This window comes from Colletotrichum godetiae (genome assembly GCF_030913485.1).
Source record: "Colletotrichum godetiae strain CBS 193.32 chromosome Unknown BDP55scaffold_44, whole genome shotgun sequence".
In the NCBI taxonomy this organism is placed as follows: Eukaryota; Fungi; Ascomycota; class Sordariomycetes; order Glomerellales; family Glomerellaceae; genus Colletotrichum; species Colletotrichum godetiae.
This window is the reverse complement of record NW_026851292.1, coordinates 284,806-306,015: the sequence shown is the minus strand read 5'-3', so window position 1 is coordinate 306,015 and position 21,210 is coordinate 284,806. Positions and strand designations below refer to the sequence as shown.

At 50.7% G+C, this 21,210-nt stretch overlaps 6 protein-coding genes across 6 annotated transcripts; 2 read left to right on the top strand and 4 right to left on the bottom strand.

The window, feature by feature from the left end:
• Positions 1-1,360: 1,360 nt before the first annotated feature.
• Positions 1,361-2,023, bottom strand: BDP55DRAFT_635615 (uncharacterized protein; the record flags this gene model as incomplete). The annotated part of the gene is made up of 1 exon (XM_060572794.1): positions 1,361-2,023. One exon carries the CDS (start codon positions 2,021-2,023, stop codon positions 1,361-1,363), a length of 663 nt encoding a protein of 220 aa, XP_060425762.1.
• A 5,859-nt stretch (positions 2,024-7,882) lies between these two features.
• On the top strand, positions 7,883-9,703 carry BDP55DRAFT_559785 (major facilitator superfamily transporter; the record flags this gene model as incomplete). Its single annotated transcript, XM_060569930.1, has 4 exons — positions 7,883-8,026; positions 8,145-8,201; positions 8,312-8,612; positions 8,688-9,703. 4 exons carry the CDS (start codon positions 7,883-7,885, stop codon positions 9,701-9,703), a joined length of 1,518 nt encoding a protein of 505 aa, XP_060425761.1.
• A 184-nt stretch (positions 9,704-9,887) lies between these two features.
• On the bottom strand, positions 9,888-12,401 carry BDP55DRAFT_752377 (uncharacterized protein; the record flags this gene model as incomplete). Its single annotated transcript, XM_060580662.1, has 6 exons — positions 9,888-10,651; positions 10,713-10,878; positions 10,964-11,474; positions 11,555-11,645; positions 11,678-12,350; positions 12,382-12,401. The coding sequence occupies 6 exons, from the start codon at positions 12,399-12,401 to the stop codon at positions 10,085-10,087; spliced, it is 2,028 nt and encodes a 675-aa protein (XP_060425760.1). The 3' UTR covers positions 9,888-10,084.
• A 919-nt stretch (positions 12,402-13,320) lies between these two features.
• Positions 13,321-14,394, top strand: BDP55DRAFT_635612 (uncharacterized protein; the record flags this gene model as incomplete). Its single annotated transcript, XM_060572793.1, has 3 exons — positions 13,321-13,692; positions 13,761-14,208; positions 14,291-14,394. The coding sequence occupies 3 exons, from the start codon at positions 13,321-13,323 to the stop codon at positions 14,392-14,394; spliced, it is 924 nt and encodes a 307-aa protein (XP_060425759.1).
• A 3,947-nt stretch (positions 14,395-18,341) lies between these two features.
• BDP55DRAFT_287153 (uncharacterized protein) lies at positions 18,342-20,385 on the bottom strand. Its single transcript, XM_060566524.1, has 4 exons — positions 19,975-20,385; positions 19,471-19,915; positions 19,246-19,399; positions 18,342-19,161 (listed from the first exon to the last, which is right to left on the bottom strand). The coding sequence occupies exons 1-4, from the start codon at positions 20,036-20,038 to the stop codon at positions 18,394-18,396; spliced, it is 1,431 nt and encodes a 476-aa protein (XP_060425758.1). The 5' UTR covers positions 20,039-20,385; the 3' UTR covers positions 18,342-18,393.
• On the bottom strand, positions 20,094-20,870 carry BDP55DRAFT_732047 (uncharacterized protein; the record flags this gene model as incomplete). The annotated part of the gene is made up of 2 exons (XM_060579895.1): positions 20,094-20,775; positions 20,845-20,870. The coding sequence occupies 2 exons, from the start codon at positions 20,868-20,870 to the stop codon at positions 20,094-20,096; spliced, it is 708 nt and encodes a 235-aa protein (XP_060425757.1).
• Between the last annotated feature and the right edge of the window lie 340 nt (positions 20,871-21,210).

Below are 21,210 nucleotides of genomic sequence, written 5' to 3'. Positions count from 1 at the left end.
GGAATCGGCTCGTGGGGATTTTGGGCCGGTTTGCAGTGATGTACCCGGCGCATATCCGGGGTGCCAAGTTCAAGTTTAGTGACAGGCTATCATGGACCAGTGGCTACCAGGAAGTCCGATGTATCGGAGGCCAAGACTTGAACGTCCGGCAACCTCTTTTGCCCGTTTCTTATCTTGACAAGAGATGCGGCTGCGAAGGGGTGCGGTCGGCGACCTCTTGGCAACCAGGTTTAACTTGCACACACCTTAGCAAAGAGAAATCTCCAGTCACGCCTGTCAACCTGTTCAAACATACGACGCTCCTGTTGTCAGTCACCCAAACCTCCGGGGCCATTGCCACGGTCAATAATTGAGAGACTCGATTTTCATGGATTACCGAAGGAGCAGGTTTGACCATGTCCGAGAGTGACCATTGACCATGTCAAATTGCCTCCAATTACTTGAAAGACCTGGTCCTAGGTGGACGATGAAGCATTTTAACCTCCACCGTGATCAGAAGTGGATTTGTTTCCTCGACCTCCGCCAATCCGCCAGTCTAAGGTCTTGCGCAGCAATCTCGCCGTAATAGGAGAAGTCTGCAGCAAATAGAGGCATGATTGAGCGTCTTAAGCAGAACGGACTCTATGAACCAAGTTCTCCGGAAACAGCCTCCAGCAAAATCGGGAAGAACGATGTGGAAAGGGAACGCTCAATGAGGCAAATGTAACTACGGATTGTCAAGGCCAAACGTACTCTTCCGGCACGAGTTCCACGGAGCCAAAGTACGACGACCACCGCAACGTCCCGGTGGTCATAGAGGCGCTGGCTCTAGTTGATACTCATTTCCGAGCCATGCCCTCTTGAGTAATTTGAGGATTGTAAAAGTAAACGTATCAGAAGGCGAATGAAGGGTCATGAATGAACAATCCGTATAGTAGTATGTTATGAGGAGGTGGACTGTGACGGAAGGTTTGATTATTTTGATAACGCGTATAGAGTTATCATTCACGGCCTGGATAACGGTTACGAATTTGAGATTAAGTCTGATCACAACTTCTGGATAGGAGCAACAGATTCACTCATGGCACCATGATCCTACGCACGATGGAGCTTACGTGACGAGGTTGTGAAATGCAGCTCCGGCTCATGATTGTAACTCATAACTGAAGTTACCGCGTTATCCACGAGTATTAGTAGCACAAGTACACGATTTGAAGCAACGCCATCTATTTACGCCACTGCTCATTCTTCGCCAGTCCTATGGTGACATGGTGCGCTGACTGGATGCCTAATCCACATACACTCGTCTTTTTTCTCAGACTCTCCGTTGCCAGTCTCGTAGACACTGCCCTTGCCGTAGCCCGAAGTATGCTGAATTGAGCTAGACTCGTAAGCCACACATGGCCAGTATCACATCCCCTGTCTCCTCCTCAGTGTTCACGTCCCCGACATATCCCATCTTGCCGTCGCCTACTTGCGCGAAAGAGATCGCGGCCTGTGTCAAATCTGCAACTTCCTCGGCGGAGAAGACATGTGACTGAGTGACTGAGGTCTCGTTTGGGCCGTATAGGACCGCAGTCGGATGCACCCCCTTCAGAAATAATGCCTTCTGGCTGTACCGGGTCGGAAGTCTCTCTGCAGCGCTACCGGCTGCCTGTGGGTTGAGCGTGACCGTGGTTCTGTGGTAGTCGCCCCTTGCCCAGTCTAATCCTGCTTTTGCGAAGAAGGGCTTGATGTTGTCGGGCTTGACAAAACTGCTGAAATGACCCATGACAATGGCTGTGCCGCCCTGGCGGACATAGGCGATGACGGCGTTCCATACGTCAGGAAACGCCTCGGTGAGAGCCGAATCCGTAATGAGCACGGCGGCCGGGGGCGGGTTCTGTTGCAAGCGGTTGAGGGCGGCAGCCGGCTTTTTGGTTCGTTGCATCGATGCCTTCTCCAGGAGTCGACTGAGCAGGCCAGCGTACATCTCGTCAAAAAAGGGCTGGTAGTCTAACGAGATGACAACGAGTTGAGGCTTAGACTCCAATGAGGTGCTCATGGTGGCTACGTGAAGGCGAATGCGTTTGTTGTTGAGGCCTTCATCAAGAGATTGGATTAGGAGGTGGTGAATATTAATCACGTCGCTGCCCGATCACCTAGGGGCTTGTGGGTCCATTTATACGATGCCCTCGCGGTTGATTGGCCGTATTCTGTGTCGTCGCTGCTTGCTTTGTCCAGGCCATTTGATTGCCTCGTAGTGACATGAAGACCCCTCCAATATCACGTGAGGTGAGTTGTTCTGGCCGTATCGGTTGGCGAGGAAGTGCTGATTCCCCGTAGCAATGCTGGGGCCATGCATCAACTGTGATCCCGTGCGGGAGAGGCTTTTGGCCAGGGAGTAAGTTGTGCGGCTTGCTATACGGAGCCGTTGGGCCGCCGGGGACACAAGTCGCTAAGAATCTATAACTAAAAGTTATAACCATTTCACAAAGCAGTCTACTTCCATGGTTCTTGATTCCCTTCAGACGTGCAACCCATCGTCTCCTCGCCTACAAACTCATTTCTGGCTGCGCAGCAGCGTATCTGGCAATACCAAATGTATCTTATTTGCATCGTGTCGAAATTCTGTTCCCGAAGGCCACTAGCTGGGCAGCTTACTGAGGCGTACATGCAGTGCGTAGCGCCAGAAGTTATTGAATTTTTGGGTCAGTTGGTCGGCGCGTGGCACACCTCCTTCTTCCTTGCAAAAGTAGCAAGAGGGGGAGGAGTCGTTAGGAGAGTAGAAATCAATTGAACATATATTAGTGAACCGCTATTGACGCATGGAGAAGCTTGGGTTTGTGGACTAGGGAACCTCAAATCCAACGGCTAATTTGCTCACCTTGACTCCTGCAATAGAACGTGCTTCTCTAGGAATGCCGCGCGTCGGGAGCATCGAGCAAACAAAGTGATATTCAGGGCGGCGTCATCCTTCCCTACGACCCTGAAGCAAGACCGCAGCCGTCACAACACACCTTCTTTGTTAGCAAAAGTTCCATCAAAGAAAATCTTCTTCTCAAAGTGTTGTATTCTCGTTGAGCCATTTTCAGGATCATCGATGCCGGCCGAATAAGAATGCATGTAAACAGACGAGATGACGATTATACATGGTCGGTGGTGCTGCAGCAGCCTATGCAAGAAGGAAGCAAACAACACGTTTTCGGCGGCAGGCCGTCTCGCACGGGATTGCTCATGTTGGAACAACGCCCGAGATGGGGCCCTGTAGAGAGATCTCGCACCAACCAACTGGGACGGAACTCATTCGGAGATCCCATACCATGCCCTTCGTCGTCTTCTTTCTCCATACTGCGGAAGTGGCGGGAGCACGATCCGGGAGAAAACGTTGGGACGACTATAAGGAGAAGGAGAAAAGAAAGGGCATTTTTTGCTATTCGCCGCATACTGTACGCAGGACATGGCGCCCCGAGGCCACGGAAATGAAACCTCATCGCCACTCGATCTGTGTCACCTACTCGACCGAAGGAGGTTGCATGGGATGAGACTTAGGTTGATGTAGGGAGGGATACAGGAGGAAAAAATGCACGTTCTTGCTTCTTGCTCGAAAGCAGGCGAGAAACGCGAGAGTATTGGACCAATAGCTGGCCGGTGCTGGCCCCAGTACCAGTTTACGCTCACTCTCACTCTCATCTTCATTTTCACTCTTACTCTCACCTTCACTTCCATTGTCACTGTCATCCTCCCTCCACCCGTCTTACTTTCTGTATCCGCATCATCGGTGACAAATCGCGGGTGTCCCTCAGCAATGACTGACCAGCAAACAACAATCCGAGCCGGTTGCAATTGAGGCATGTTACAGCCCAGAGTCTGGTTTCTTTGAACCCTCATTCTAAGCACAAGTTATCGCTGCCTCCTCTTTCCCCTTCGATCGTGATGTCGGGAGTCGTTTGCAAGGGTTGCACGCCAGGCCGCCAGCCACTGGAGCGGGAACGGCGTGAGAGGCGATCTTATCCCAGAACCAAGTCCAGGGGAACACGGAACCAAACCAGGACGTCGTGAAACCACGGCATCGTCCCATCCAGACGGCATTGTAGTCTGTAGTGATTCTATCGAGTTGAGGCGCTGTCGCCACACCACACCCGGAGGACGGTCTTAGAACTTTCTAGCTCCCCTCCCAGTGGCGGCCGTTCAAATAGGGTTTCGCCTCGTTCAGAATGTTATCTGGATGTGATTGGACTATTTCTTACCCGGATGGGCGTTCGTCCTGTGGTCACGCAGATGGCTTATGCGGGTTGAGAGAGGTGTTGTCGGGTATCGCCCGCACCAGCGAGTGTTGTTGGGACTGAATAATCCGGCCGGATTATTGCCAAGATAACCGGGAGCGTCGATGCTTAGACCTCTTCTTAGGCTTGGCCTCGTGAGCCTTTGGGGTCCATCGAGCATTTCATAGGAGCCCTACGTACGTAGAACTTGCAAATTGTTGACGACCAATCCAAAGCTCCCAGATCGAGCGTCACTTTTTCACTGGTTGATGCAAAGGAGAGATGTGGAAAAGAGAAACGTGGGAACTCCGCCTTCTCCGGAGTGGATGCTCGGTGGTGCTATGATTTCAGTCTGGGATGGGCTGATGTTGACCAGGAAATCCGGGGAAGAGGAACCTTGACACATTACGATCTAGATTTTCCCTTCCCCGCCAAGGAACAAGACCAACGAAAAAACGCGCATTGCTTGATTTGGGAGCCCGTACGGATAATTAGACTGCGGTGCAGGTTAGCTCACGCCTCAACCTCAAGCTTGCCCCCCGCTGGCGACGCCGCCAGCTCGAGGGCCACAGTTCGTGTCAAAGTCGGTCTCGATGGCGGCAAAGCTTATCTTGTCGACCGCTTCCCCAGCCGTCTTGCTCGCAGTGCCCTGGGCGGGGGCTGCTCCTAGGACATCCGACACGGACTGGGAAACGGGCGCGTCAGTTGCCAAGACCACGCTGTTCTCCTCTTTTGCCATGAGCTTTCGGTGAGAGAAGGAACTTGTGGCTTGCACATCTCATGACGGCGCACCTGTCTAGTGAAAATCTGCCTTTATCCATTGGCTTCCGTCGGTATGGAGACCTCGTGTTGCTCAACTCTGGTCAGCAAGCTCATTGCTCATAAGACCGTCGAATAGCTAGCTCGGGCGCCCGCCAAGCACCAACCAACGCCCACGGTGTGATACCCGGTCTCGGCTTCACTGGAGCGGAGAATGAGAATAGCGGGAAGAAGCCCGGTGTAGCCCCCCATCATCCATGTCGCTGATGAGAATGAAGACAGGCTGGACTGGGCATAATCCACCCCAATGGAACCAGAATTGATCGCACATGACAGAGAGACAGAAGTCAAAAGCACGCGATGCCCCATTGGCCTTTTCTCTAGCAAGATCTTGGCAGACCAGGAAACAGGACTTCCCACAGAGCCCAGAGGTTCAGAGGATCACAGACGTCGGTAAGAATTCCCCTAGTTTGGCAAAGAGCCGTAATTTGATTAGCCCGCCCCCACTGCCGGGCCCCTCCCCAAGACTTTCCAAGACCTCGACCCTCTACTGAAAAGGATCCTTAGACTAATCGGAGCTCTCTCGTCAAACTCCACGAATCTCTCTGTGCGGGGAAAATGCCTAGGAACAGGATTGTGGGGGATGGATGGAGAGAGAGGAGGGGCACGGCATGGGGGTTTTGTGAGAAGGCTGGTTCCCTGTCTCTGGCCAAGTATCTCGCTCAATGTCCGAACTTTTTCTGCTTCTTATGCTTATTTCGTCTGGGGGCCTCCACGAATGTCGGTGGATGGGTGGAGAGACTCGTGAGGGGAAGATGGAGCCACGATGATGACAAAAGGATGATGGCGGCACCGAAGAGAGAGAGATGATGTCGGGGAAGAACTCCGTCGAAAAGTGTTCATGTTCTTCATGATGCCCACCAGCACCTCCACCAGCCTCCAGGTTCCCTCCAGGTTCCCCAACCTCTTCCCCGTTTTCTCCCCCGCGCCATGATGTGAACGCCCATCACCACGAGAAGAAGCTTGTGAAAAACTTGGGGGAGGACGGCTCGAACTTAATGCAGCACCTGTCCTGAAGGACTCACATACTTCGGAGACAAGGAAGCTAACGGGAAGAATCGAACATTCCATGCATTCAGCTTGACCTTCTTGTCCCTCCAGCGTTTTTGTTGGTTTTCGTGAACGTCCAGCATTCCTCAGCTTGCAGGGTACAGCCTTTTCGCAAGTAGCACAAGCAAATCCCTTGGATCACACGTTGGGACGTGCAGTAAATGTGCCGCCAGCAAAGAGCAATGGCCTCATTCCAATAGGCCGATTTGCAATATCCTTAGGGCACACTGCCCGTCGTGTTTGCGTCTGGTGCCAGCACAAACGCAGGCGTCTCGGGTTGGGCAGAAAAAAGTTGAGGGCTGCGCTCGACGAGTCATGGATATTGCTCAAACGGCCTGGGCATCATTGACTCCAGTTCTCTCTTCTCTATCACTTCCCATCGTCGTATTGGAAACGGACCATTCACCTGTCTGGCTTATTCTTGCAGATGCTGCTTCGTGCTCTCTTCCCCCCATAAACCATTTCGAGACCCCTATCCTCTGTTCTGCCCACAGCCTGCCTTCCTGACTAGCCCCAGACTGACCAGTCTGCGGACCAATCGCTAGCAACAAACTGCTCCAGGGTTGGCTCATGAGAAGTGCCAAGAGCTCTGGGCATACATTAGCGGGGGCAAGTCATCGGTCGTACGGACGAGGAAGTTGTACAACTTTTGCTGAATGCGAGTCGAGGAGTCGAGACGTCGGAGACACAAGCAACAAGTCCAAAGTCCTAACCCTGAGCCAGAGCTTGAGCCAGCCACACGCATCCCCAGCCCGGAACACCCCTGTCGTTTTGTTCGTCTCGAGATGCAATCCAGCTGCGAGGAGGACCACGGCCAGCAACCTGCATGCTGCATGGCTAAGTAGTACGTACCGGAAGCCAAAACCCTGCAAACCCTGCCCGCAGCTACGGATGAAGCACTCCTCCTCCCATGCTCCCAGAGCTACCAGACCTAGATCCAGTCTAAGTCAACGTCGTGGGCGGCACGGGGACGAAGCTATGACTGGCAGAACAGTGTTCCCGGTACCGAATCTGAAGTACTCCCGTCCCCCTCCCGTCGGAAGCCCGCACGGTGATGGCTGTTTACACAGTACTTCCGAAGAGAGGGGGGCCCTCCACCGAAACCATTCAGATGAGAAGCCAATTTCGTCCTTCCCATTGGGGTATGTGATGTATAGAGTGTGAGTGTGAGTGTGAGTGGATCGGGGGTAGCACTCGGCGGCCACGGAGGGTCCCGGGCATGGCAGGATCGTCTTTGAATATGAGAGGGAGACGACACGGCTGCCTACATCCCATGTTGTCGTCGAATTCATAAGAAGCAGCGCTCAAAGTTTCATCCCACATTGGCTTCGGATCTACCCCTCAAACTCATCCAGGTTGTTTTGGGACGCATCTTCTCTCTCTCTGAGGGTTTCTCTCTTACAATTAACATTCCCATCTCTCCTCTCAACGCTTCCCGTCTCCCGCGTTCCACCACATCTCGACTCTTGCTCAACCTCTTCCCTCGCCCGCTCTCATCCTGAACTTCTGTTACCAGTGAATACACCTGAATAACCCGACCAATTGAGCGAACGACGCACCAAAATTAGTGCGCCTGCCTTTCTGACGGCTGCTACCTCTCTTGATTGACGTTTCTTTTTCATTTATTCATCTCTGATAGGGAAGAGGGAAGCAAACCTTTCTGCAGGATCCCACAAGCAAACCTCGGTAGAACAACACGCCTTGTTTCAACGCGCGCGCGCATACGCAAATCCCTTCGCACATCGAAAACCTTGCCCGCTACCAACGATCATCGTTCCAATACCGTAGCCATGGATCGCAACGGAAAGAACGACCACGAGCTCGCCGAGAGCTCGGATGAGAAGCCCATCGACTCCCAGCTCGAGCAGGCGCAGATGCTCGCCGATCTGCCCGATCCCGACGCCGGAAAGTCTGCTGAGGAGCGTGCCGCCATCGTACGTGTGCTCTCTCCCCCGTTGATGCGTGATGACATCGTGAGGTCTTTACTCACTCGTCAATTCAAACGACGAAGAGATGAGCCGGGGTGTGCTAACGTTTTCTCTCGAACCTTAGGACAAGAAGCTCATGTGGAAGGTCGACCTTTGGCTGGTCCCCTGTTTATCCCTCCTTGTAAGACATGATGTTCCCTCTCGCTCACCTCCCTCCGAGGATTCCAGCGCATGAGCGGCTGCGCGCGCACAACATGGTTGACGGCATACTGATTTCATATTTCTACATAGTACCTACTCTCTTTCCTCGACCGAACCAACATTGGCAATGCGCGTCTCGCCGGCATGGAGGATGACCTCAAAATGAGCGGCACCGACTACAACATGTCACTCACCATCTTCTTCATCAGCTACGCCGTCTTCGAGCCCGCCACCAACGCCCTGCTCAAGCGCCTCACGCCCCGCATCTTCTTCACCGGAATCATCATCGTCTGGGGCATGATCATGACCCTCATGGGTCTGTGCACCAACTTCTCCGGTCTCCTTGCGGCTCGCTGGTTCCTCGGCATCGCTGAGGCTGGTCTCTTCCCTGGTAAGCCCACAACCTCTTCATGGGTTCATAGACACCTATCGTAGTGAGGTTCCAGAGGCTAACGTGAGACTCTAGGTGTTAATTACTACCTTTCCTGCTGGTACAAGGGATCCGAAATCGGTGTCCGCTCCGCCGTCTTCTTCTCCGCCGCCGCCCTCGCCGGCTCCTTCGGTGGTCTCCTCGCTGCAGCCATCGCCAAGATGGAAGGCATCGGCGGTAAGCCCGGCTGGGCCTGGATCTTCATCATCGAGGGTCTGGCCACCGTCTTCGTCGGCATTTTCTGTTGGTGGATGGTCTTCGACTGGCCCGAGAACGCCCGCTTCCTGACCCCCGACGAGCGCATCCGCGTCCAGCGCCGCCTCATCGCCGACAAGCAGGGCCGCACTGCCGAAGACTTTGACAAGCGCCATATCTATGCTGCTATGTCGGACTGGAAGACGTATGGCTACATGGTAATCTACATGGGCTGCCTCGTACCCCTCTACGCCTTCTCCCTCTTCCTACCTACAATTCTCCGCGGCATGGGCCATCAAGGCACCAAGGCCCAACTGCTTTCCGTCCCGCCTTACGCTGTTGCTGCTGCTCTCACCGTCACTGTCGGTGTCATTGCCGACAAGACCCGCTGGCGTGGATATTGCAATGTCGCGACTGTCACTATTGGTATCGTCGGTTTCGTCATGCTCATCTCCACGACCAACCCGCAGATCCAGTACGCCGGAACCTTCCTCGGCGCCGCTGGTATCTACCCTACCATCTCAAATACCCTCTCCTGGGTCATCAACAACACCGAGGGCTCTCTCAAGCGTGCCTTCGTCCTTGGGATGGTTGTTGGATGGGGTAACCTCAACGGTGTCGTCTCCTCAAATATCTACATCAAGACCGAGTCTCCTCGTTACCTGACCGGTCATGGGGTTGTCTTGGGCTACCAGATTCTCTTCCTCCTCGGCGGATCCATATTTATGCACTTTGCTCTTAGAGTCTCCAACAGCCGCCGCAGAGCCGGCAAGATGGACGCCCAGTGGGCTGGCATGACTGATGAGCAGAGATGGGTTGCCGGGGACAAGCGCCCCGACTTCATGTACACACTCTAGGTGCTATACGGTGCTTTGGTTTGCTTTTCCAGCTATAGAAATTGGGTCAGAAGGCATGGGCTCTCCGTTAAAGGATTGAACAAACACGTATGGGTTATATAAGCTAGTGCCGTCAGAGCGCTTCTTTGTATATTCTTTGTCTTTTTGAAGTCAATGATACCATTTCCGCATTCCGCTTTGTCCTTTGCTCTCTTTCTCCCCCACTGACTATAAGGAGAATTACTTCCTTTTCCGCATACTACTCGGGGCACGGCCAGATGTATTAGGGATGCAGGACGCTCTCAGGTAGCGACAAAGGGAATATCATTAAAGTCTATGTAGTCCTTCAAGATCTCATTCTAGTATCTTACTAGTAGTTTCTGTAGAAATGGATTCTCTGGATCAAGAGCCGTCGCTGTCTGAGTCCAACTCAATGAGGGGCTTTGCAAAAGGCGACAGCCAATTTACGCCACTGGGCACTTCCACTTCATCTTCGTCCTGCTGTTGAGTGATGGCCATTCTTCGAGACACTTCGCTGGCCCACTCACGTTCAACGAGTGGTGTAAGCGCAACATACGTCCCTAATGGCGTCAAACCGATTCCGCAATGTAAATCCTCAAGTTCCCGGTCGGGCTGAACCAGAAATGTCATTCCTGATCTATCGAATGACGTTCTCAGTTCGACCTTCTGATGCGTTGGCCACAACACCTGACCTCCGTGAACCATATGTCTCTCGAGGATCAGGCACTCATACATGGGATTCTGTTCTGCAGGGAGAGTAAGCCTGAACTGCCATTTCCCTTCAGGAGGTATGAGTAGGTCAAGGAAGTCGTAGGTCACGCCGCAGTCCAGCCATGTTCGTCGTCGTGGGTGTGATTCTGTATCCCAAAAGGGATCGCATACTATCTTGAATCGGTTCGTGCCGTCTGTCTCGAAGGAATGGTATCTGGATCGCCTCCATCCTTCGCCCTGTGGTACAATTGTCAATGAGATGAAGGTAGGAGGAATTTTGACAGTTCGCATGGCCTACCGCGTTCGCTAAAACCACTTTTGCAAAGTGGTCCCATTCTTCATCGCCGCCACCGCCCCGGCCTCTCATCACTTGGATGCCAAAAGCAGCCCCATCTTTGATATACTCCTGAATCCTTTGATTTTTGGCTGTTGCCAGTGCTGCCCCTTTGGCAATATTGAATGATCTGGTAAAGGCCGAGGATTAGGACAACGATCCAGTGTCGGACTGATAGCAGTCTCTTCTGCCTGACGGAATGACGATCAACTTACTCGTATGGGGACTCCGACATTGAGATTTCGTCCAGGAAAATTGGACAGGGAAGCTTTGCGCTGTTGAAAACTGTCTGTACTGTAGCTTTCAAGCACTCTTTGACAAACTGGTTTTTCGCGCTCCCGCCGGATACAACAACACGACCACCGACACCAGTGCGAGACTTGATAAGCCGAGCTATCTCTCTAATACCCTGTTCTGCTTCCTGGAATGGCCCTTTGAGAGCTGCCCTGAAAATTTCAAAAGTCTTGAGAGCCGGGATATCGACGTGGAAATGCTGGGAATCAGAAGGATAATCTTTCGGCCTCCTTATAGTCAGATTCAAGGCCCATGAAGTCGCCCCTTCGCTGAAGGTATTGGCCATGAGCTGCCACCGAAATTCTTTCAGAATTGCATTTCGAAGCAGTTGCGTTACGTGGGCACTATCCAAATTGCCCTTATTCGATTTAGTGTGTTCAACACAGAACTCGCTGACGTCTGCTTCCCACATGGCTGTACCACCAACCTTTCCTGTTATCAACCAAGTTGTAAGTCTGCTAAAATTCGGCATTCCTTCTCAGAAACATGCCTTGCTTGATTTTTAAGCTTACCAAATGGTTCATCGACCCTGAAAAACGCCGTCTTGTCGTTGCTTCTTCTCACGAAGAAAATGCAGCCATTCTTGCCAAGCATGTTAATTAGCTGTACAAACCAAATGCAACTGGGAGACTCACCATGCTGTGTCCACCGAAATCAAGAAAGAGAACGTATTGACTCTCGTCGCTTCCAAGTATTCTGTCTGCGACGTCGCTATCCTGACAAACATAATGAGCGATTGCCTCGACTTCTGTGTGGAAATGGACACGATCGAATTGGAATGACCAGAAGGAAAGCAAATTGGACTTCTCCCTGACAAGTTCCGCGTACTTCTCGTGCTCTTCTAGAGTCCAGTGAGCAGGAACCGACAGGCCAAAGTCGACAATCTTTAAAGGCATGCTCTTCTTCTGGCACTCCGACTCCAGCCGTTGAAATACGGCTGTCAAAATTGCTGCAACACCCTCTTTCCCTCGGTCTTCGAAGTTAGGGTTGTTGATATTTCTCACTGCTTCTGCTCGGAGAGGGTTCTCTCCATCGATGCCTCTCCCATTGCCCAGGAAGAACTTGGCCGAGACCTGAGTAGTGGAGGGGCTAAGCTCATCGCCAGTGTAGACTCTTCCAGTCCCTGAAGTGTTGATGTAGCCGTTGAAGGCGCCTTTCTCGTATCGGCTACCGTCTTGGGTTGTCAATGCCTCTGGGTTGTATAATTCCTTCAGCCGCAAGTTGCTCAAGTAGCAGATCACCAATCGAACAGAAGTACTGCCCCAGTCCAACGCTACGATTCTTTTCCTTTCAGTCAGATGGCAAATGCTGAAGTCGAACGATAGTAGCGATTACTCACATTTCCTCACGTCTAGACATTGTAAGATTTCCGCACACGGACTTTCACTGCGATGTGAGTTTATTCCAGATCCCCATGGACAGAACGCAAGACAAGCATCCGTGGCCGAGGTAAGTACAAGAACTGGGAGGCCCCTACAAACATGAAAGTAGATCCTATGCCGCTCGGTTGGGAACCCAGCCATTTTTAAAAAAAACACAAACCTAGACTTAGACTGCAGTCCACCGAAACCCCCAAGGCAATCATTCCCACTTATTCACAGTGCGTCGGGATACATTTGCGATGACTCGGGTGCCTCTGCCCGTATGTTGATGGGGTTTAAAATACTCTGAGTGGGACTCCATACATATTCGCAGGGAACATACCTTATTCCTATTGAGTGGCTTTAAACGTAGGCTAGAAGAGGAAATCACACACCAAGCGGAAAATGTGCCCCAGAGTAAGACAGACAGCTTTTAGTGCAACTCGTTGCCGGCATCCTTGTGGTTAGGGAACGCATTATCCTGCTTGGGCTATATGAAATTGTGAATTCAAGAAAGTATCGGGCGTAACTCTCACCGCCCCGAAGTGGGTACATGGACTGGTGAGGTATCCTGTCTGCAGGCCCCGTGGCTCATCTCCTTCCATGTATTATTTACTCTATGTATGATACACTAGAATGGCACCTGAACTCTGTCCAACCACCAGATTGTGCTGCCGGCTGTCTGGGAGAGCTGTTACACAGTGTGCTGCCTTCAGGTAGGTACTTTCCCGGGTACCTTAGTCAAAAGAGCCTTCGAATACATGAAGCCGTCTGTTCCCAGCAGTGCAAACCCTGCACTCTTCCATCCCTTTAAAACTCTCGCCAAAGAAGTTTTTCTCCAAAACAAGCTCACATCATCACCGGAAGGTTGTCTCTGCCCCATCTTCCGAGATAACATCTCGACAGTATCCCCAATCATGTCAACCCTACTAAGTCAATCGAATTCAGAGGCCAGGCAGATAAGAGTCGAGTTGCAGCTGTTGAAGAATGAGATGAGAAAGCAGCTCCAACAAAGGCTGTATCATCTTGTGGAGGCTCATGAGAATGATAGGAAGGACATTCTTGCTCGTTTCTTGACTAAGGCTTCATTGACTTACTCTGGAAGCTTTGAGAAGCTCCGGGGCGACATCGAACATGACTTTGAATGTTACGTCGCTTTGATCCGATATAGTCAAGGCAATTCGAGTGGTCTTTCATTTACAAACAAAGCACCACCGCCGCCTTGGGATAACACGGAATTCGATTTTGCGCGTATGTTCAGCACAAAAAAACCGGAGGCATCGCATCAAGTGAGTCTATGTTTCGTGATGTATACTTTTGTGGGAGGAAACTGACATTTCTGACTCTGAATCTACAGGAAGCTGCTTCATCGAAAGAGGTTGTTCCCTATGGCAACGACTCAACCCTGAGTACCGAGCCATCAACCGAATTCTCAGACTCGCCAAGCACAAACCTCTCTTTACCTCCCATATCGCGTCGCGCTCGAGGACAGGAGCAAAGACACCAACGAGTTGTAGACAAGAGGCCGTTAGTTCGCAAGAAGAAGATACCGGCGCCGAGAAGCACTGTTATGAAGACAAGTGTAGCAACAAGAGCCTGCCAACAAAATCCCAGCATGGCCTTTTGCTATGACTTGGGCGGTGGCAGTGAATACTACATCTTGCACTGCCCAAATGTGTCCTCGGGCTGCAAGTTCTCGTTCTCGAGCCATCCCTTCGTCACCGGGCTAGCTTCCCAACATTTTAAGGAGTGCGGCATTGCTTTTCAGGACGACACAGACATCGTTCGTCGTTTTGCATACCGACGTAAGTATCCCCCAGGAAACGAGTTCTTTCTCGCTACCTAAATCCTTTGGACGAATAATGAGATGAACGCTGACATGCTAAGTCGAGCGACAAATGGGTCATGAGAAAAAGGTCTCCTCGGAATGGGTTGCTAAATATAATCGCAGGGTTGAGAGTCTTGCCACTCTGCAGACCATGGAAGATTGAAGAGCAGTACGGGATGCATTGGCCGCATGCTATTGATTTCTTGATAGCTTCGAGCTTTACATTCGTTTTCGGTAAAGCGGTATCAAATAAAAAGTCACAAACTTTCTGGAAGAAGTGCCTGCGTTAAGCTATCTAAGTAACACTGGCTATTTTAGACGAGCAGCTCCTCGGTTGGACAGGTGGCTCCGCTATCGGTTGCGTCTATCCCTCCCGCCATCAGATTTCTTTTCGTCGAGATCCCGAGTTCAATTTTCACTTTCCCCTATGTACACTCTCATAGATTCTTTTTGGTAACCGATGTAGGCGTTTTCTATCTTTGTAGGCTGAACCAGCGCTCATCAATCAAATAAGTTGATTAACAGAAGGTTTTAGGAAGGATGAAAGTTGAGGCTGGGTTTGTCTAACTGAGTATGCCTCGTTCTCGACAGCTATGCTGCTGGCTTTGTATTTGTAGTCATCTACCACCAATGCATAGTAACATGCAGAATGCCATGGGCAAATACACGGCTACGGTGGAAATGGCCGGGTAAGGTAGGGAACACAGCACAGTGCCGAGAGTACTCGGGAAGGACTTCTAAGTGACTTGCCTGTCATTGCAAGTCTAGCCTGTTCAGCCCCGCTTTTGGGGTGATAAATGGTGTTCTTGTTTTCTAAAATCTCTTTCAACAAAGTGTAGGGGACACAGGTAGATAATAAATTCGAGACGCACTATTTGATGTTAAATAGAAACTTATAGAACCTGGATCTGCGCCAGAGCACACTCGACAAGACGAAGAAGTGCCCACGGGGGCCTCGCGCTGCGCACAATAGGGTCGATACGGCGTTCCAAGAGCAGGCTTGATTATGACCTACCCAAGTTATGACCTGTTGAACCGACCGGCGATCCCATAGCTATCGAAAGGTCACGCTGCCAGTGGACAGGGGTTATATGTCATCTCTAGGTACGAGTACATGGTGATTCCTCACCATTCTTGCCCCCACCCTACGTATTGATATGAGTTCTAGACGCAACGAATGAAGTACCATCAAGCTCGGCCTCAACAAATTGATTATCTCCACGTCTAGGCGAATGCAGCACGGAAGTTTGAACTATGTTCTGGTCAGCCGCCGCGTGTCTTACTAGGTAGATACCCGGGGGGCGCAATTTAAAGGAAGGTGATTGCATATTGACCGTGCCAGAATCTGGTCCCATGATGAAGGGGATGGAAGATAACACAGAAACGTGGAAGCAGTCTTAAGTTTGTAAGTGAAACAGCTTAGCGTCAAGTTGATCGAGCATATGGTATGCAACTCATTGCCCCGATCACCATACATAAGCCAGTCAGGGGTCAGCCCGTAAAACTTGTCTCTTTGCTGTGTTGAGACTACCTCAACTTTTGTTATCGACGGCATCCGGCTTATACCGAGTCAAGTAAAGGCTGGAAAATACATATGTGTTCCATCATGTGCCAAAGCTTCAAATGCCCTGTGACCTTCGTCGATGGTGTCACAAAATCTTGTCCTAGGGACCAGGGATTGCTGCAACGGTGATGTTTCCAGATGGAGAGCCAACGCCCATTTACACAGATATGAGCTGTGTTGATGCCAAGGGTTTATTCGACATGGGCCATGCTTAATTACATGGGCCATATGACGCGAGTTCCGTAAGTAGCAGGATAGGCGAGAGATATTTGCTGGCCAAGTCAAGCCTAGCAAAGCAAAAGAAGAGGCAGCCAACTATAGGATCGAAATCCAGACCAGGCTGCTGCTGGTATCCATCCGGCTACCTTATATGCTTACGCCTACCTCCTTAGTCTCACAAGTACCTAGTTCTGCCCCCGTTCCAAATTAGGTGCTTGGCTACGTGTGTATCTTTATTCAGACATAACTACCATTTTCTTTTGGTCTCAGTTGAATCAGATTTACTCGGAGGGTTCATTGGAGGATGTTCCAGCCCCCACCTAACTTCAACTGCGGATGGTACCTACTTATTTGTCAACTCGAGGTTGGTCGAGGAGTCAGGCCCCAGCATTGTGATTGGTACAGAGTATGTTGCCGGTTTATTGGATGGGATCTCTGATACGATCCACTGCAAAGGTGGGGTGAAGAACTAATGTGGCATAGGTTGAAGTCCCGGTTGAATTCACGTCGGTTCTAGGCGCCACCACTGCAACTTGTGAACCACATTTGGAGATATTTTACCAGTACCCTTGGCGTTTTCCCTTTTACTTCCAATATATCAGTAGATATATTAATCTGCATCTACCTATCCCAATCTCCTCACCGACTCCGAGGGTATCATGGAATCTGGGATGGGTGTGATGACACGCTCTCCCTCGTTCTTGATCTCCCGGGCAATGGAACGGCTATCTTGTTAAATTCGGCGGGACCTGAGCCACCTTAAGGTACATGTAAGATAGCGACAGACCTTCGCCGATCCTGGGGGTACTGGTGCCTGCATTGCTGGCTACTCGTTGCTGTGCCTCGTTTCAGCAAGAGCTTCTAAGGAGAAGCAAAGAGTTTGCCTTCAAGGTATTAGTCGATTGATATTGCCTGCACGTAAGGTTCACTATGCTAAAAGTTCCTGCAGTCACACGAAATTTCCTCGTCTGTGAATCTTAAAGCAGTTCGAAAACTCCTGCACCTTTCCAAATTTTAGTGTAATTGGAACCATGAGATTTTCCTCGAAAGCCCTATCTCATTTAAAGACACACCAAGGAAATGATGCTTGAGGGAAAATAATTACAGCGGGATCCACTACTTCTTGGAGGTGGCTGAAATGGGATGGGTGGCCAAACAGAGTTTGCAGACTGCAAGGTATCAAAGCACTGGACCAGACCCTTAGACGAAGGACTAAGTATTATGGGGCTGGTATTCAATCGCCAAATTGCTCGTCAATGGTCCATGATATGCAAAGAAACCTGTGATGAACATCACTAAACCACCTTGCCTCACCGGTTCGGATTCAGGGTTACATTTTGTTGAAAACCAGGCCCTAGGCAAAAGCAAATCACGATGACTTTGAAGATAGGACCCTAACACAGAGACCATCGGGAGCAGTGGCTGGAAAGGGACTTCCCAAGCCTTTGGAAGTGCGATTACCAGCTGAAGCAACGCGATAGACGGGCACAATCTGTGCGCCAGTGAAACTGACCGCCTTTGTCATGGGTGTTCCATGTTAGACGAAGGCCTTAAAGGAAGTCGAAGACGTTCATGCCGGAGTGGTGATTGAGTGTTGTGACTCTCTGTGGTCACTAGCCAGCGGGGGTTGGTTTTGCAGGGAAATCGTATGGTCAGGCCAAGTCATCAACAGCGGTGAAGTTGACTGCGACGTGAGGCGGAATTAGGAATCTGTCACGAAACAGGAATGGTATCAGCACTTGTCAGGCACCTTGCCACATTCACTTAGTATATAAACTGCTCTCATGTGCTCATTCCAGATGGGTTACTTCAAGCCACTTTAACCCACTTCATATGCCCATTGCTGCGTGCCATAACTCGTGACAGAATCACTGGCCGGAGGTCTGCCATTTCTTCCCAGTGAAGTATGGAAGCAATGCTTTGCATATCATCTCATCGTCTCACGTCTTCCGTCACATCAGGAGTCTGCAGACTTCTTCATGAGACAAGGGTCTCGTTCGGCGCCTGTACCTAGTGCCTTTATCCTTGGTCTTTCATGTCCCCATTCCTCTCTTCTCTGGTGTGCTCACTTGTTTCCTTTGTCGTTTTGATCTAAGAGTGATTCCGTGTAACACTTTAATGTGATCAGAGTGACAGCAAGGGTCCAATTTGCACTGAGGAAAGAATTCAAGATTTTTCCATCTCCAGGGTGCCAAATACACAAATGGTGTATTCCCATCACCAACTCGAGCTCCCACTATTTTCCATTGACCCTATGACTGACTACTTGTTATAGGCAGAGAACTCTTCTATGAAATCCCTCTTGAGTTCCGTCTCTCGAATAAACATGAATCTAGATGACTACTTTACATTGATTCGGAGAGGACTGATGTCTGGTTCCTACAAATGATTTCGACCATATTTCTCAGAGTCCGCAACGAAGCCCTTTCCCCAGAAACGCTTGTCTACCACTAGACGCTCTGACGATGAATATGGCGTATCGTCTAAGATGTCAGACCGCACTAAAATAATGGGCTCATCCTCAAATTTGCTGTTTGCCACAGTTATTGCGTCTTCGACGACATCAGCAGAGGTCGGCTTGTCCGCCGACGTCTGATAATGAGACATCCGGGCCCTTTTGAGTTCTGGAAGATGGCCTGATGGTTTGAGCCTTTGAAGTTGGTCGGATGCCTCGCACCTGGCTGCAATGTTCTTGTCGTTCTGCGATGTCGTCCTCTTTCGCTTCCGACTGCTCACAGTCTCGCGTGGAATCGATGATTCGAGTATGGGCTCTCTCGGACATGCCATGATTTCCCCTGATTCTGTGACCAAGAGACCACAACCTTCATCATCTGCATCTGTCTTGATAAGACAGCAGCAGTAAGACGGGTCGTAGTAGAGTGGCAAATTTAGAGCTGGGGCCTGACGGTAGATCTTTTTTCCCGTGTGTCCCATGTAATCCCTTGCAACGACGAGACGTAAATCATCGCCTTCGGCTACAACTCGAAGTGTGAACTGCCAATAACCTTTAGGTGGTTGAGGAAGTTCGATGATATCGCAGCAAGATGAGAAGCTTAGATGCGATTTTCTCTTCTGTAGGAAAGGATCGCAGATAATCTTGACTCTAGCTTCGCCATTGCACCACCTTTTCCACGGACGCGATCTCAGCTGTGATTGCACAAGCTTTGTCAGTACATGTGTCAATCAGGCGCCCATGTTGTGAAATAGGGTTTAAGAGAAGAGATTGCTCACCGAGTCCAGGGAAACTTCGACCTCTTCTTCCCATGCATGTTTTGGTGCATAGCCCCCCCGCTGGAAGCCATACGCCGCCCCTTGCGCCATGGCTTTCCGTACAGACATTCTGTTTGCGGTTGCTATCGCTGCCCCCTTGGATATGTTCCATGAGCTAAGGTTCCAGCATTTGTTAGACATAAGATCATCAAGCTCAAATCAACTTCCGAGTGGAGGACTACTTACTCTTCCTTCCCGAGATTTTCATACAGGCAGCACGGATCTGGGATCCCGTGGCTTCTGCATTTCGTTTGTAGCCAGGCTTGCACAACGGAATTCTTCCCACTACCCCCGGACAGAATAATCTTCACCTGCGAGCCCAGGGACGCCGCTTCAGCTATCTTCTTCTCAGCGAGTAGTATAGGCTGTTTCAAAGCCTCCCAGAAAAAGCGCTCGGCGTGAGACTTTGGAATATCTACAGTGTACTTTTGCATATTGTTGCGAGTGTCGTCGGCGGTCAGACGCATCGGCTCGATTTCACCTGTCTCAAATCTCTTGATTTCCCGGTGGAACTGCTCAAGGAGCTTTGCGCGTTGACGTGGTGGCAACTCGGACTTTTGACTATTCGACACGTACCATCGGCAGAAACTCCTGACCTTCTGCTCCCATCGTTGGGTACCTCCAAACGCCGCTTCAGAATGACAGTCAGACGTTGCGCACATCAAGATAGCTTAAATCATCGAAACTTACAAAAGGTTTCACCGACTCTGTGGTAGCTCAGCTGGTCGTCGTCACTTTTCTGTACATGGAACATACATCCATTCTGCAGATGATCAGCTCTATGACGACATGTCTAAGCGAATTAAGTACTATGGAAAGCTCAGCATGGTGTAGCCCCCAAAGTCTAGAAAGACAAGAAGCATCGAAGTGAGTGGCGGTGGGATAATATCGATAATCATCTGTCGAGACCAAAACAACATGTGCGCCGATGCTAGGCTTTCAACATGGAAGTTGATTGCGACGTCCGGCTTGATAGACTCTGAGATCAAGGTTGAAACTGCAGGCATCACCCTTCGAAGGAGCTGCTCGTACCGTGTCCGCTCTTCGAGCCTCCAATGAGCAGGGTAAGACAGTCCGATCTCGTCGATGTAGAAGAGGCGGCCACGCAATTCCAGGCTTTGGCCTCTGCAAACCTTCTCAATCTCAGTGAAGACCGTCTCAACGATCTGCTCCATTCCACGATTAACTAGTGCCCATTTCATGTCTGCTTCCAAACCATTCAGCGAGGCATCAACCGTGTCGATTCCAGTCTCTGGGGACCGGGAAAAAAAGGGCTTCGATGGCACTGGGTCGCGATCTTCGTCGAGAGCCTCGCCTGTGTAGGGCTTCCCGACACCATCCAGATATAATGCTGAATTGAATGCGCCTTTCTGATAATGTTCGTCGTGGGCAGGCGTTGAACGAGAGTTCCAGATTGTATGCACCATGAGTGTGTCACGGGGCAAGATGCTAGCACGAATCGCGCTGCTTCCCCAGTCCAATCCTAAGATTCTGAAAAAGGGTCTCATTATTAGCAAATCATAGAAGCTTAGTGACATCTACATGGGATCCAAGACTCACGCAGCCTTTCGGTTGGGTCGGGGCATTGTTGGCGAACGGTCGGTGAAGGACAAATTGGGAACATGGGGACACGCTATGTGGTGACCTGGACGTGTCGAGGGGAGATAGTATTTGGTACTCTCGATGGTGTAAGGGATTGGGCATATATACAGAGGGTTCGCCTCATGTATTCACTGACGAAATGTTTGATATAAAGATGGAGTGGCGAGAAGGGGGGAACCTTACCCAAGTACTCGGGCGTAGAGAATTACATCGCACAGCCTCCCTAAGTACCTACCGGCCTCGTAGGTACACGCTTACAACATTTAGAACTATGCAGCTTATCAAAAATGATGATGGACGGGGATAGCCAAGGTACTGAGGGGT